The 15850-nt window shown below is 41.3% G+C and overlaps 3 protein-coding genes across 4 annotated transcripts; all 3 read right to left on the bottom strand.

Moving 5' to 3' along the window:
• Positions 1-834: 834 nt before the first annotated feature.
• Positions 835-5067, bottom strand: LOC103974489 (disease resistance protein RGA2-like). 2 transcript variants are annotated; one of them, XM_065142460.1, is made up of 3 exons: positions 1799-5067; positions 1651-1703; positions 835-1488 (listed from the first exon to the last, which is right to left on the bottom strand). In XM_065142460.1, the coding sequence occupies exon 1, from the start codon at positions 4996-4998 to the stop codon at positions 1807-1809; it is 3192 nt and encodes a 1063-aa protein (XP_064998532.1). In that variant the 5' UTR covers positions 4999-5067; the 3' UTR covers positions 835-1488; positions 1651-1703; positions 1799-1806. The 2 variants fall into 2 exon arrangements, with proteins under 2 accessions (XP_064998532.1, XP_064998531.1); XM_065142459.1 differs by having other exon boundaries at positions 1651-5067.
• Positions 5068-7690: 2623 nt separating this feature from the next.
• LOC135632576 (putative disease resistance protein RGA3) lies at positions 7691-10998 on the bottom strand. Its single transcript, XM_065141186.1, has one exon. It carries the CDS (start codon positions 10922-10924, stop codon positions 7691-7693), a length of 3234 nt encoding a protein of 1077 aa, XP_064997258.1. The 5' UTR covers positions 10925-10998.
• Positions 10999-13202: 2204 nt separating this feature from the next.
• LOC135633695 (uncharacterized) lies at positions 13203-14223 on the bottom strand. Its single transcript, XM_065143495.1, has 2 exons — positions 13532-14223; positions 13203-13440 (listed from the first exon to the last, which is right to left on the bottom strand). Exon 1 carries the CDS (start codon positions 14091-14093, stop codon positions 13533-13535), a length of 561 nt encoding a protein of 186 aa, XP_064999567.1. The 5' UTR covers positions 14094-14223; the 3' UTR covers positions 13203-13440; position 13532.
• Between the last annotated feature and the right edge of the window lie 1627 nt (positions 14224-15850).

The raw sequence follows: 15850 nt of genomic DNA, 5'->3' as shown, positions 1-15850 counted from the left end.
TAAAATTAATCTCCCCTAAATTAACCATCAAATATAATATTGTTGGAATTTCAATTGACATCAATATCCATGTAAATTATATTACAAATGTATACCTTTTAAAATAATATTTATGATAATCAAATAAATGATAGTGATACAAGGTGCTTTAGATATTAATACATTCTATGTTAACACTAATTTATGAGAAAATTCTCCTAGATATAGATCAGCAAGCTACTTGGCTAGATATCATTGAGAAAGTTAAAGATATTGTATTCTAGAAAAGTGGCATATATATCAATAGAAGATAGATTCATAGGTAATATAACACATTTCAAAGTTTTATATGTTAATGCTTGTTGGTGTAATATGAAAGCATTAATCTATTAATGATTGATATGATAGCTTATTTGTTGTCATCATAATGATTAAACTTAGCATGTATTAAAGTGATTTGGCAAGTTGTGAATGAAAGATATTGTATTCTGACTTAATGAAATGTTTTTCTTGATATCAATCAATTCCTTCTTTAATGTGGTATTTCAAATATCTTCTTATCAGTTATTGCTGAAATTGATTGACAATAAATACTTGGAACATTTGGGTTTGTCATTGTTGAAAAGCAAATCAAATGAAGGAAAAGAATATAACAAATATAGATGATGACACAAACAAATTCTGTCTCTATTATCTACAATTAAAAAAATTAATTTTTGGACTTTTTATGTTCCTCCAAATATCTACACCAATTCTCAGGTTCCAGGATCATTTCATGGTACCAGTGATTTAGCCATTACTTTTCTCATGTAATCTGAATTCTGAACCCAAGAGGTGTTGCAATTTGCATTCATGGATCAACCACCCACAAAAGTTCTGATACTTTACTTTTCCTGCATTCTTTTACTGTCGATAACTCACTTTACATCATGGAAGAAAAAAAGGGCTCTTTTCTTTTTCTTCTTTGAATGGCCCAAATGTTCAGCAATCTGCAGAGATTGCAGTGATCATTGGCCTGAGCACTTCACTGTTTTCTGATATGGCCTTTTTTTATTTCCCTCATCCCTGTTCTTACAGCACAATATGTTATCCCATCTACAGCAACAAGCTACTTCACACTGCTTTCTTTTCTTTTGCTGATATCTGTTCATGTAGCACAGTGTGTGATCCGCCTACAGCAACTGGCAATGAAATGCCTGCAAAATGCCAAGCAAGCATTGTCGTCATCACATGGTTGGTCCAAATGCCTACTTTGTCACCAAGAAAAGCCCACACTTCACAAGCTGTATCTATCTTTGTAGCAGACCAACACAGGCCTCTGTGTCTTGTCTTGATTCAGGGAAACCTTGCTGTGAACTCAGCCATGGCTTCTGACAAACATTTACAGATACTATATAGGTGAACACTTGCTATGGATCCATGAAGGGGTCTATTCCTTTGAGCGAAGCTTTTCAAAGGCTCATTGCTAAGTGACAGCTTGTCAAACATTCAAAGTTAAGCTTTAACCACCTGTTAAGAGCATTCGAAGGAGATCAGTTTATGTTCAGAAATGGTTGCTCAATACATCATTAAGTACAATTATGTGATATCGTTGCAAGCATGGCATTAAGTACAATAATTTGTCTTAAGAATGCATATAGACGTTAAGATAATTTCCTGAATATAGCATACCTCTCAATTCATCATTAGACATGACTGCCAATTACATCGTGATTGATGACGATCTCCGTGCCATAAGCAGGAAAAGATGATTGTGAGTTGCCACTCCAAAACCAGAAGACGTTAGATGGTCGAGACATGAGCATGAAAGTTAAGTTACCTCAAAGCTCATTGATGTCTTTTTACTTCTTCTTCGTCTTCAGCAGCTGCAGCAAAAGCAGCATTATCGTCGACTAGGTTTGTCTCGAAGGTGCCGGAAAGCTTGATGTAGTTTATATAATTGCCTCGGTCATCTTTGATGGAAAAATTTGGAAAGTGTTTGATCATGGGCCAGTCTGCGCCATTTTGGAGGCATCTGCGGAGGAGTTGGGTGGTTCCCCATACGTCCAGTCTCTGGAGCGTGGTGAAGCATCCAGGGCAAGCCGCCAACCACTCTGGTAAATGATTGTATGGAAGGAATAACCCGCCCAACTTCAAGAGCTCCAGTGCAGGGAGATCAGCAACAATCTCCAGATCTGAGTCACCACTTATACTCAGTTCTTTTACAGAAGGGAAACCTCCGATGGACTTGAGAGCACACACATCGGTCAGATCCAATGTGGTTAAGCAGGTTGCCTGTCGGATCAGGCCTTCCGGTAGAGACTTCAACTTGGGGCAATTTACGAGGACCAATTTGTCGAGGCGACGCATAGCAAAACCTTCCGCTGCCCAATCCCACACTTCCATGTTAGTCATATTCCAGAGTTCCAGCTGCCTTAGTTTCGGAAACAACGAAGGAGGAGAAGTAGAAGAAGAAGAAGAAGGGAGCTTTGAATTCCGTTCCCGATCATGACCAGTAGCAGCAACTTCACACCCAAAAAATTCCGGTCCGATGGTGGTCACTGCATGTGCACCTTGTATTTCAAGAAACTCCAAGCTAGGGAGCTTCCCCAGCGGTGGAAGCAGAGGCCAATCATTGCAGTCAATTAGTTCCAAGCGTCTTATGTTTGGAAGAAGCGAACTGATGCTTGCAGACGCCATCCAGCTGGGGAACCGGAGAAGGAAAAAAATCTGTAACCTGAGCGAAACAACAGATGATGGTGGATGAAGTGCCACATCCAACAACTTCTCGAATCTTTCAATCTCTTCCTCCGTGTGATCATCGGATGTATATGAGCAATGTAAATGTAGATGTTTCAGTTTTTGTTTACCCTTAAAGAGGCTCGTATCTCTTCCCGGTTCAACTTCCAGCCATGCCCTCTCCAACCTGTCAACGGAGAGGTATCTGAGCTCATGGAGGCTGCCTAATTCTTCCAATGGGCACGTACCATTAGCCGTGTTCACCACGAATCCTCGGAGTTCATTGAGGAGCTTCAACCTTCCTATTCCACATGGTAAGCTCTCCAGGCCTGTAAGTTGACAATCGAGTGTTCTTAGATTGACTAGCCTCACTATACCCTGTGGGATATGTGTCAACTGTCTACATCGAAAAAGGATCAAAAACTGTAAATTCGTCAGATTGCATATGCTTTCTGGAAGCTCCGTTATATCGGTATAAGACACATTCAAGTATCTCAAGTGGATCAAATTTCCAATGTAGTGCGGTAGAATCTCGATTTTTGTGTGCATAAGATGCAGGACTCTAAGTCGCACAAAGTTCTTCATGTAATCATCTATATCCTTCGCATAGCCACGTGTTCCCTCCGCTAACAATGTCCTCACGGACTCATGTTGCTCGATCAAACTGACGATACGCTGGATGTCCGTGGTTTCAGTGGCCACAATCGACAACCGACGCAGCTTCATCGGGATGGCACCACTTCTCCGCTCGTTTTGCACGTCACTAATGAACAAGATCTCATCTCTCGATAGGAAATGGCCGAGCGATCGCAGCAGATCATGCATCTTGAAATACTCATAGTAGTCGTCCTGACTGTAACGTTGCCATTGTAAAAGGCTCCTATGAAGCAGCTCTCTATGATATTGCTCCCCTGTTTCCTCCAAGCTGACATCTCCTCGTGCTTCGACAAACCCCTCGGCTATCCATAATTTGATGATGTCAGACCTGGCAAACACATAGTCTTCTTTGAACAAGGCACAGTAGAGAAAGCATTGCTTCAGATGGGACGGCAAGTCTTGGTAGCTCAGATTCAGTGCTCGGTGTACACCTTCGGGAAGCCCGGTCCGTGACCATGCGGCGCTGTGGAGAACTGCCTCCCACGCACTTCTGTTGAGTCCTCTGGAGCAGAGGACCCCTCCGATGGTCTTGATGGCCAGGGGAAGCCCTCCGCATTTGTCAACAATCTTCATGCCTGTGTCCTTGAGATCTTGGGCATCCCTTTCCTCCTCTGCATTCATCGTCGCCTTCTTGCACAGGAGGGACCAGCCATCCTCCGGAGGCAGCAGCTTCATCTCGTGGACGTGGGCCGCCTTCATTTGCCTCGCGATCCCTGCGTTTCTGGTTGTCACCAGCACCCTGCTGCCTGCTGCTCCTCCCTGCAAAGGATTGCGGAGCAAGTCGTCCCAGATCTGAGCATCCCAAACATCATCCAACACCAGCAAGAACTTGTTCCCTCTCAGTAGACCCGCCACCAAGGGCTCCAGCAGACTCCTGCTCTGTTCTCTATTATATTTTCCACCAGCACCTTCGATGATGTTTCCGAGAAGATCCGTCTCGCTGAACTCTTGGGACACGCACACCCAGATGGTGGTGCGGAAGCTGGCTTTGATTTTACCATCATTGAACACCTTCTGAGCGAGGGTGGTCTTTCCGATGCCGCCGATCCCCACAGTTGCCAGCACCACCACGTTCTTACTCGGATCTTGCTTTGTCAGCTGTTCCACCAGTGCCTCGGCGTCCTCCTCCAGTCGCTGGCCAACCATGTCAGACTCCATCACCGGGGAAGTTATGCGACTAACTCGAGGAACCACCCTTGGTTCCGCCGCAGACACATGGAGTTGCAACTTGGACCTTCGGGCCGAGATCTCTTCCAGCCGATCGTTGAGATCCTTGATTTTGACGCCCACCTCATGTCTGAACTTGACCTCGCGAAAGCAAGCACAGATGGGAAATCCGCACAAGGTGGACGGCTTCGGAGCGGACTCACGAGGAGTCCACTTCTCGGCCTCCATTCGGCACTCGTCGAGGACGTCGTCGGCGTCGTACATGACATCCTTGAGCTCCATCAGCCAGTCGTTGACGCCCTCGTTCTCGATCCGCTGCTTCTCGGCGTCGCGAAGGACAGAGTGGATGTTGCGGAGAGAGCGTTGGAGCTTTTGGATCTCCCCGGGGACGCCCAACAGCAAGTCAACCTCCTCTTTAGCCATGTCCTTCAACGTACCGACCAGCCCGGAGATGAAGGCATCAAGAACAACGGCCATCTTTGATCACAGAGTGAAGGAATCATCAAGCACAATGTACCTCTATCTCTCTCTAAAGACAAAGGTAGGTGGAAGTCATAGCTGCATAAACTATATATATTTATTTTCTAAAAGAAAACTTAAAAAACTCATAGGCTTCATTATATGATGAATGTGTGAAACCATTTTGAAAAAAAAAATCAAAAATAAAACATATTATATTATTAAAAAGAAGCCTCAAAATTAAACAAAAACAAAACCCTCACCAAAATCAAAGGCCATGTGGTGACCGAGAATCAAAAAGATTAAAAATATAAACCAAACCCATTCTTATTCTTGCAGAAATCAAAAGGTCAACTAAACAGGACAACGAATCAATACATGTTCAAGAAATTTTAAATTAATATTTAAAAAATACTATCATTAGCTGGACGCACGTCTTGCAAGTATAAGATCAACATTTCAAACCAAGATAATATTACATATACAAACAAGATCACTGAAAGATAATATGTCGGCTACAAGATGGTTAGTATAAATCGAGTATCACTCGGTGATATAAGATAGTACATAGAGGCTCTATAATGAATAATTTTTTAAAATAAGAAACGATTTAGAATAGGCACTGATCATAACCTTAACCTCAAGATACATATGTTTGAAAATTTTCTCTACTTTAATTAGTAATTGGATGCTCTAAAATATTCTAGAAAAACTAGGATAAGCTCAAGAAACTCACATATCAAGAATTTTAAATATTTTTAAATTATTTTATTATAAATAGATGTATATATCTTTAATTTATAGCTTGTTTCCGATAAAATATTTGTACTCTTACCCATAATTTATTTTTCTCCTTTTTCATAATCTTCTTCTTTTTCTCCTTCTCCTTTTAATTGTCAACGATAATATAAAATGAAGAAGAAAAAGATAAATGATGAAACAAGACCTAAATATCGAAGAAAAAAAGATGAGAAATAATTTTTGATATTTATTATAATAAGTTGATATTTTTAAGGTCATGCATATTATGTACTAATCTTAAAAACACTACCTTCTTGATTTATTATATTAATATAGAAGATATTGTCTTTACAAATTGCCTAGTATATATAGTATATGAATAGTATATATATAATTTTGTTTAATCTCAAAAATTAAATAACGTTTGACTATTAGTTGTAACTCTAAATTACATTCATACCCTTTCAAGACTTGGAATGATTAATAAAATTAAATATCTTTTTGTATTTATATATTTGTTTAATATTTCTTAATTATTGTTAATTATAATTAATCATGATTAAAAGTTTATTGACTTTTCTAATTTTAGATGCAGCATTTTTTTTATCCTTATAAAACAAAAAAAAAATCTTACAGATATTTCAATAAAATTAATCTCCCCTAAATTAACCATCAGATATAATATTGTTGGAATTTTAATTGACATAATATCCATGTAAAATATATTACAAATGTATGCCTTTTAAAATAATATATATGATAATCAAATAAATGATAGTGATACAAAGGTGCTTTAGATATTAATACATTCTATATTAACACTAATTTATGAGAAATTTCTCCTAGATATAGATCATCAATCTACTTGTGCAGTAACTTGGATGCAAACAGTTCATGTATTTGGAGGAACCTGCAGCTCATGTCAATAAGTTAGCAAAGATCTGTGGCAACTGTTTGCACAGTTCAAGGTTTTAATGTATCAAGCAAATGGCAACAAGAAGTTCATTGTAACAAGGTTTAGATACAAAGTTACAGTCATTCTTGTCTAAGTCTTCTAAATTCTTGCACTTGGATGAATGTATTCAACTCCATTTCCTTGTATTCTCTAGGAAAAAGTGTTCACTCAACTCATTGTTTTTATCGAAGATATGATTCTTTCTATATATCTTAGCATGCATAAAATGTGCAGTCATATAAGACAGAAACACCTTGTACAAGAACTAACAAAAAAGATGGCCAGGACAAAACATTATGATCTAGGCAAAGATCAGTTTGCAACTTAGATTCATACAACACTCCAAACCACTCCAGAGCCTTCAGAGTGTAAAGAGAGGCTCCTTTTGTTGAGAGTTCATTGCAAAGGATGAGTGCTTCAACTACTTGTCTCTACTCAGCAATAGAGGTACCTAACAAAGCTTGAAGAGTTGGTGATACCATCATGGTTGCAAATGTGACCAGTGGGGGATCATTTTGGTGGTTCTTGTGAATGAACAGAATGATCAGAGCAACAATTGAAGAGATCTCTTGACTTGAAGGAGAAGATTAATGTGGCATTGTCATTATGGAAGCAATGAGGAAGAAAGGTGTGTCATATCCTACTTATCTCTTTTCACTCTCTATCTAAAGATTGGATCCAATGTGTTTGATGGCCTCAACTGCCTCCACTTTGATTTGGTGCATATTTCCATTGTGTTCTTTCAGCTCCAAGAGAGAGAGAAAAAAGGGGGTTTGACAACAGTGATGAAACACAGGACTTAGCACAATCATTTGAAGAAAATTGCATTTATTTGAAGCCTAATCTGCCTCATCTTTTCTTTCTGTCCATTATTGAGAATCACGAACTTGCTATTTAGTACCATCAATTCAGATTCTGATCATCCACTCAAGAACAGAACACAAAGCCGATCCTCCTTTTTTTTCTTTTTCTTTTCTTTTATCTTAAAGTGGTAAGAACAGAAAACAGTATCGCTTAATGAATCCTCCAAGGTACAATTTCTTCTTCTTCTTCTTCATCAGCAGCAGCAAAAGCAGCATTATCATCGACTAGGTTTGTTTCGAAGGTGCAGGAATGCTTGATGTAGTTTATATAATTGCCTCGGCCATCTTCGATGGAAAAAATTGGAAAGTGTTTGATCATGGGCCAGTCTGCGCCATTTTGAAGGCATCTGCGGAGGAGTCGGGTGGTTCCGTAGACTTCCAGTCTCTGGAGCGTGGTGAAGCATCCAGGGCAAGCCGCCAACCACTCTGGTAAATGATTGTTGAGACGCCCAAACGGGCCCAACTCCAAGACCTCCAGTGCAGGGAGATCAGCAACAATCTCCAGATCTGATTCACCACTTATCCTCAGTTGTTTCACAGAAGGGAAACCTCTGATGGACTTGAGAGCACACACATCGGTCAGATACAATGTGGTTAAGCAGGTTGCCTGTCGGATCAGGCCTTCCGGTAGAGACTTCAACTTGGGGCAATTTACGAGGAACAATTTGTCGAGGCGACGCATAGCAAAGCCTTCCGCTACCCAATCCCACACTTCCATGTTAGTCATATTCCAGAGTTCCAGCTGCCTTAGTTTCGGAAAGAACGAAGGAGGAGAAGTAGAAGTAGAAGAAGAAGAAGAAGAAGAAGAAGAAGAAGAAGAAGAAGGGCGCTTTGAATTCCGTTCCCGTTCAAGACCAGATGCAGCAGCTTCACACCCAAAAAATTCCTGTCCGATGGTGGTCACTGCACGTGCACCTACTATGAAAAGAAACTCCAAACTGGGGAGCTTTCCTAGCGGTGGAAGCAGTGGCCACTGATCGCAGTGAATTAGTTCCAAGCGGCTTATGTTTGGAAGAAGCGAACTGATGCTTGCAGAGGCCATCCAGCTGGGGTACCGGCGGCCGAAGAAATTCTCTAACCTGAGCGTAACAACAGATGATGGTGGATGAAGTGCCACATCCAATACCTTGGCGATTCTTTCGATCTGTTCCTCCGTGTAATCATCGGATCTCGATCTGGATGAGCAATTTAAACGTAGATTTTTCAGTTTTTGGTTACCCTTTAAGTCGCTTGTATCCCTTCTTGGTTCAGCTTCCATGCACGCCCTCTCCATCTTGTAAATGGAGAGGTATCTGAGCTCCTGGAGGCTGCCTAATTCTTCCAATGGGCACGCACCAATAGCCGTGTTCACCACGAATCCTCGGAGTTCATTGAGGTGCTTCAATCTTCCTATTCCACATGGTAAGCTCTCCAACTGTGTACCTCTACAATCGACTGTCCTTAGATTGAATAGTCTATCTATACCCTGGGGGATCTGTGTCAATTTTCTACATCCTTTGAGGATCAAAAACTGCAAATTCGTTAGATTGCATATGCTTTCTCCAAGCTCTGTTACGCGGCTATAAGACACATTCAAGTATCTCAAGTGTATCAAATTTCCGATGTGGTACGGTAGACCCGAGATTTTTGTGTGCATAAGATGGAGGATCCTTAGTCGAACAAAGTTCTTCATGGAATCATCCATATCCTTCACATAGTCACGTATTCCCTCCACTAACAATGTCCTCACTGACTCATGTTGCTTAGTCGAACTGACGATATCCCGGATGTCCATGGTTTCATTTGCCACAATCGACAGCCGGCGCAGCTTCATCGGGGCGACAGCACTTCTCCCCTCGTTTTGCACGTCACTAATGAACAAACTCTCATCTCTCGCTAGGAAATGGCCGAGCGATCGCAGCAGGTCATGCATCTTTGAATAATTCTTGTAGTCCGGACTGAAAGGTTGCGATTGTAAAAGGCTCTTATGAAGCAGTTCACTGTAATATTGCTCTCCTGTTTCCTCCAACGTGACGTCTCCTCGTGCTTCGACAAACCCCTCGGCTATCCATAATCTCACGATGGCAGACCCGCGAAACTCATAGTCTTCGCGGAACAAGGCACAATAGAGAAAGCATTGTTTGAGATTGGACGGCAAGTCTTGGTAGCTCAGATACAGTGCTCCGTGCACACCTTCGGGAAGCCCGGTCCGTGACCATGCGGCGCTGCGGAGAACTTCCTCCCACGCACTTCTGTTGAGTCCTCGGGTGCAGAGGACCCCTCCGATGGTCTTGATGGCCAGGGGAAGCCCTCCGCATTTCTCAACAATCTTCATGCCTGTGTCCTTGAGATCTTGGGCATCCCTTTCCTCCTCTGCATTCATCGTCGCCTTCTTGCACAGGAGCGACCAGCCATCCTCCGGAGGCAGCAGCTTCATCTCGTGGACGTGGGCCGCCTTCATTTGCCTCGCGATCCCTGCGTTTCTGGTTGTCACCAGCACCCTGCTGCCTGCTGCTCCTCCCTGCAAAGGATTGCGGAGCAAGTCGTCCCAGATCTGAGCATCCCAAACATCATCCAACACCAGCAAGAACTTGTTCCCTCTCAGTAGACCCGCCACCAAGGGCTCCAGAAGACTCCTGCTCTGTTCTCTATTATATTTTCCACCAGCACCTTCGATGATATTTCCGAGAAGATCCGTCTCGCTGAACTCTTGGGACACGCACACCCAGATGGTGGTGCGGAAGCTGGCTTTGATTTTACCATCATTGAACACCTTCTGAGCGAGGGTGGTCTTTCCGATGCCGCCGATCCCCACAGTTGCCAGCACCACCACGTTCTTACTCGGATCTTGCTTTGTCAGCTGCTCCACCAGTGCCTCGGCGTCCTCCTCCAGTCGCTCGCCAACCATGTCAGACTCCATCACCGGGGAAGTTATGCGACTAACTCGAGGAACCACCCTTGGTTCCGCCGCAGACACATGGAGTTGCAACTTGGACCTTCGGGCCGAGATCTCTTCCAGCCGATCGTTGAGATCCTTGATTTTGACGCCCACCGCATGTCTGAACTTGACCTCGCGAAAGCAAGCACAGATGGGAAATCCGCACAAGGTGGACGGCCTCGGATCGGACGCACGAGGAGTCCACTTCTCGGCCTCCATCCGGCACTCGTCGAGGACGTCGTCGGCGTCGTACATGACATCCGTGAGCTCCATCAGCCAGTCGTTGACGCTCTCGTTCTCGATCCGCTGCTTCTCGGCGTCGCGAAGGACAGAGTGGATGTTGCGGAGATAGCGTTGGAGCTTTTGGATCTCCCCGGGAACGCCCAACAGCAAGTCCACCTCCGCTTTAGCCATGTCCGTCAACGTACCGACCAGCCCGGAGATGAAGGCATCAAGCACAACGGCCATCTTTGATCACAGAGTGAAGGAATCATCAAGCACAATGTACCTCTCTCTCTCTTTAAAGACAAAGGTAGGTGGAGGTCATAGCGGCATAAACTATATATTTTTATTTTCTAAAAGAAAACTTAAAAAACTCATATGCTTCATTATATGATGAATGTGTGAAACCATTTTGAAAAAAAAAATCAACAATAAAACATATTATATTATTAAAAAGAAGCCTCAAAATTAAACAAAAACAAAACCCTCACCAAAATCAAAAGCCATGTGGTGACCGAGAATAAAAAAGATAAAAATATAAACCAAACCCATTCTTATTCTTGCACAGAAATCAAAAAGTCAACTAAAGTATGAGTGTGTTTTATATTCAAATCCAACTTTGATTGTACCGACGCACGTCTTTCACAGTATTATGGGCTGATTGGGAGACTTGATCCAAAGTTAGGTCAAGCGATGGCACCACTGGACCAAGCAATGAAACCACCTATGAGTTGGAACATACAAAGTGTACGATTTTGGAAGATCCGACGATAGTACAACTAATGTCAAGCAGTGGTATTGCTCAGACTGGGCAGTGGTACCACCTAATAACGGTGGTGGTATTGTCAGGACTCGGAAAATATGAAATGAAACCTTTTTTTACTTCATTTTTAAAGCTATTTGGGGTCTATAGATATCTTACTTCTTCCTGGAAGAGTAAGAAAAAGAGTAGAAAAAGGAAAAAAGTATACTTGAGAAAAAAGAAAAAAATTATATAATCTCTCTAGTTATTGAGTCTTTTTATCTTACAATTAGAAGTTTTTTAAGAGAAGAGTGAGACCTAAAAGAGAGGTATAAAGTTTATCTCCAGAGCCTATTAAAAGGAGAAAGAATTGTAAAGATAGTTGATCTTTACCTATTGGAAAGAAGATTAGTAGTGGAAGCTGGTGACGAAGATGAATCAAGAGTGGACGTGGGTCATGACAACTGAACCACTATAAATCGATTTGCAATTTATGTTTTGCTTTTCATTTCATTACAAACTGATTTATTTGTCACTATGCGTACAAACATTTTCAAATCAAACATCTTTTCAATACAACAGCTTTATCGAATGTAATTTCTCAGATAACGAAAGTACTAATTCACTCACTCTTACTGATAAAACTAATACAACTATTTCAGATAAACTAAGTGGAATAGCTTACATGGGCAAATCATTTTGAACAAACGAACAGGTATTAATGGGAAAACAAATAAGGTCATTTCAAAGGAGAGTAACATCCTAACATTTATAATGGTGTTCTGATGGGGAATGAGCTTCCTCTTATATAAAAAAGACATTATCTGAAGGACAACCTAAGTATCGAAGCTACAAAGAAAAGATGATTGAGCTCGAATAGTAGCTTGTCATCGACAGAATTTTATGGAAGCAAAAACGCTATATAAAGATAGAGGGCCAACTTCTGATTGGATGCTCCACATAGTCAATCATTATTTATCCAAACTTTATAATCCAAACTAGAGAGAGAGATTGCCATTTATAAGTTTCTATTCGAGGATCAATTTTGACTACGGAAAAATATCAAACTTGAATATATATATATATATATATATATATATATATATATTATTAGGACTGTCGTGTAATGTATCATAAGCTTAGATTGACATGATTGAAAAGTTATCCTTTTGCTTTGACAAACTCCTCTCACTGAACGAGCCACAAAACAAAAGGCATGGTTTGAGATGAGATAGCAAGTCACGCTCTCTTCACATATTTGTAATTCACAGAAATGTTTACACCTTCTGAATTTTTTTTGAGATAGTTTCATATATGAAATCCTCACAAATATTAAATAGAAAACTATGTTAGACTCTCATGTGCAGTACTATTTCTGATAAGAGTCATTTTGATATCTGGTAGCTGTATTTTGATCATTCAAAATCTCATAAATAATTATAAAATTACAAAAACAAAAAGTATAATCCTGATTCATAATCTTTTTTCGGATCTAACATTCCATGTTTACACAGAAAAGAAAAGATGATCTATACGTTTGTGTTTGTGGTAATATGTTGAGGAATCCAAAAACAATAACATGCTACAAATACTCTGATCAAGACATTTCACTGCCAACATACACAACATTCAATTAATCACCATAATAATAATAATAAGAGCTACAGGTATAAGAAGGTGAGGGCAGTCGAGGAAACAGACAGACAAAGGACATTGTCTGTCCGTACATATGCAACAGATTGCACTGATATCATCATATCAGTAGTTGCAGTAGAAGAATATACAGATCGGAGGGAAGCGGGCACTAGCAGCATGTACATTGCAGGAAGTATATGCAACAGAGACAGAAAGAAAGCCAAAATAGTTTCATCACCATATCATAGGAATGTAGTATGTGTCGCAACCAACCTCGATATCTGTGCTTCTTCTCAAATGTCTCGGACTTTCCATGGTCAGCTCCATTTGCAATGATCATATTAGACATTGACTGCCAATTACATCGTGAATGATGTCCATCTCCCTGCCATAAGCAGGAAGAGATAATTGTGAGTTGCCACTCCAAAACCAGAAGACGTTAGATGGTGGAGACGTGAGCATGAAAGGTAAGTTACCTCAAAGCTCATTGATGTCTTCTTCTTCAGCAGCAGCAGCAAAAGGAGCATCATCATCGACTAGGTTTGTCTCGAAGGTGCAGGAATGCTTGATGTAGTTTATATAATTGCCTCCGTCATCTTTCATGGATAAAATTGGAAAGTGTTCGATCATGGGCCAGTCTGCGCCATTTTGGAGGCATCTGCGGAGGAGTTGGGTGGTTCCCCGTACGTCCAGTCTCTGGAGTGTGGTGAAGCTTGCAGGGCAAGCCGTCAACCACTCTGGTAAATGTTTGTATGGAAGCAAAAACCCGCCCAAATTCAAGACCTCCAGTGCAGGGAGATCAGCAACAATCTCCAGATCTGATTCACCACTTATACTCAGTTGTTTCACAGAAGGGAAACCTCTGATGGACTTGAGAGCACACACATCCCACAGATCCAATGTGGTTAAGCAGGTTGCCTGTCGGATCAGGCCTTCCGGTAGAGACTTCAACTTGGGGCAATTTACGAGGAACAATTTGTCGAGGCGACGCATAGCAAAGCCTTCCGCTACCCAATCCCACACTTCCATGTTAGTCATATTCCAGAGTTCCAGCTGCCTTAGTTTCGGAAACAACGAAGGAGGAGAAGTAGAAGAAGAAGAAGAAGAAGAAGAAGAAGAAGGGCGCTTTGAATTCCGTTCCCGTTCATGACCAGTAGCAGCAGCAGCTTCACACCCAAAAAATTCCGGTCCGATGGTGGTCACTGCACGTGCACCATTATATTTATATCATTATTAGTATTATAATTAGTCTTATTACATATACCATTATCATTTTGAGAAAAGGTGAAAATATTGTGAAAAATCATGAATACATAGCTAACCTGATTGAAAAATGCAAGGAGAACCTGATTAATTAGTTTGAATGGCTAAAACAAAAAATGCTTATTGAGCTATTATATTAATGTTCCCTTTAATTATTTTGAGAAGATCAGAGTTTTTCATGCATAAAGGAATTCAATATGTGCATTTATGCTTTTGCTGACTTAGTTTCAATATGGATTCTAATTGTTAATTTTTCAAAGGAATAAAAAGTTTACCCTTTGGAACTCATTTTACTTTTTTATTTAAGTTATATATATATATATATATATATATATATATATATATATATATATAACATATATAATCAAATAGATTAATAATATATACTATAAATCATAAGCTATAAAATATATATTAATTATCTATATTCATGTTTAAGTTATAGGCATAATGCTACATATAATTTTACCTATGTGATTAGAACTTAGTAATATTTTTTCATACTACATATTGATATACTAAAGTCATAAACTATAACCTATATATTAATTACGTATCTTATACGTGCTTAAGTTATAATTATCATTCCATATACAAATTTTCCTATGAGACTACCACTTGTGACAATCACAATAGACTATGAGACAACTACGTTTACTTTGATTCTCCTTTCACATCAAACTATTATGTGGAATTGAATTGGATTGGAATGTGTGGAGGTGCTGCTCGCATCTGCAGGTCATCTTCTTCGGAACTATGCTCGTACAGCTTTTGATAAGGGCAAAAATGGTAACGCGCCACGTCAGCCACGCCAGGTGGACACACTGCCCGAGGAAGCAAGCATTAATGCCGACTCGACGTGCGCCGGCGTCACCAGCTCTCAGCCAACAACCTCAGCTCTGACCCCGAGCGCTCGGTCGAGGCACGAGGGCACATCGATCGAGGCTCGCCCATACCCTGCAGCAGCCCGGTTCCTCACGTAACCCCAGTGGCAATATCAGACGTCACGCGAGGTATGGTCCTGCCCCTGCAAGCGGGCACATCAGGTAACATCAAACTCATCTATAAATACCCCGGAGTTCTACACGAACAGGAGGTTGCTCCATCCAAAAACTCCTCTCCGAATCACTGACTTGATCGTCGGATGAGTTGGGCCGAACCGCCGACCCGACCTGTGTGTAGGTACTTGACCGAAGCTGACCCTACACGGCGTCGCGGCACTGTCCAGCCAAATCCCCCGCAATCGACCGCCACAAGATCTCGGGAGGAGCTACGCCTGATCCCAGCCATTCGGACCCCTAAACCAGCCACGTCGACCCCAAGGTCATGGCTTAAAAAGTTACTTACCGTCACAGCTTTCATTTGCCTTCTCTTGTTCTTCGTTTTTATGTGCGCAGAAGTCAGCTTGGTCCCTCCGATAGAAGCTCGCCACCAATGGGCTACAACTAATGATTTCTAGAAGAAGCCACCTCGGTGAAGTTATGTGGAGCAGTAAGGGAGACGACCAAGTCGGCTTTGGTTTCAGACACAGG

The sequence above is a fragment of the Musa acuminata genome, chromosome BXJ3-3, assembly GCF_036884655.1.
Source record: "Musa acuminata AAA Group cultivar baxijiao chromosome BXJ3-3, Cavendish_Baxijiao_AAA, whole genome shotgun sequence".
NCBI lineage: Eukaryota > Viridiplantae > Streptophyta > Magnoliopsida > Zingiberales > Musaceae > Musa > Musa acuminata.
Note: the sequence above shows the minus strand (reverse complement) of the source record. Positions and strands in the feature narration are given on the sequence as shown.

Excerpts from the sequence above, each read along its gene's own strand:
- LOC103974489 (XM_065142459.1), bottom strand. The coding sequence starts at position 4,998 with ATGGCCGTTGTTCTTGATGCCTTCATCTCCGGGCTGGTCGGTACGTTG.
- LOC135632576 (XM_065141186.1), bottom strand. The coding sequence starts at position 10,924 with ATGGCCGTTGTGCTTGATGCCTTCATCTCCGGGCTGGTCGGTACGTTG.
- LOC135633695 (XM_065143495.1), bottom strand. The coding sequence starts at position 14,093 with ATGACTAACATGGAAGTGTGGGATTGGGTAGCGGAAGGCTTTGCTATG.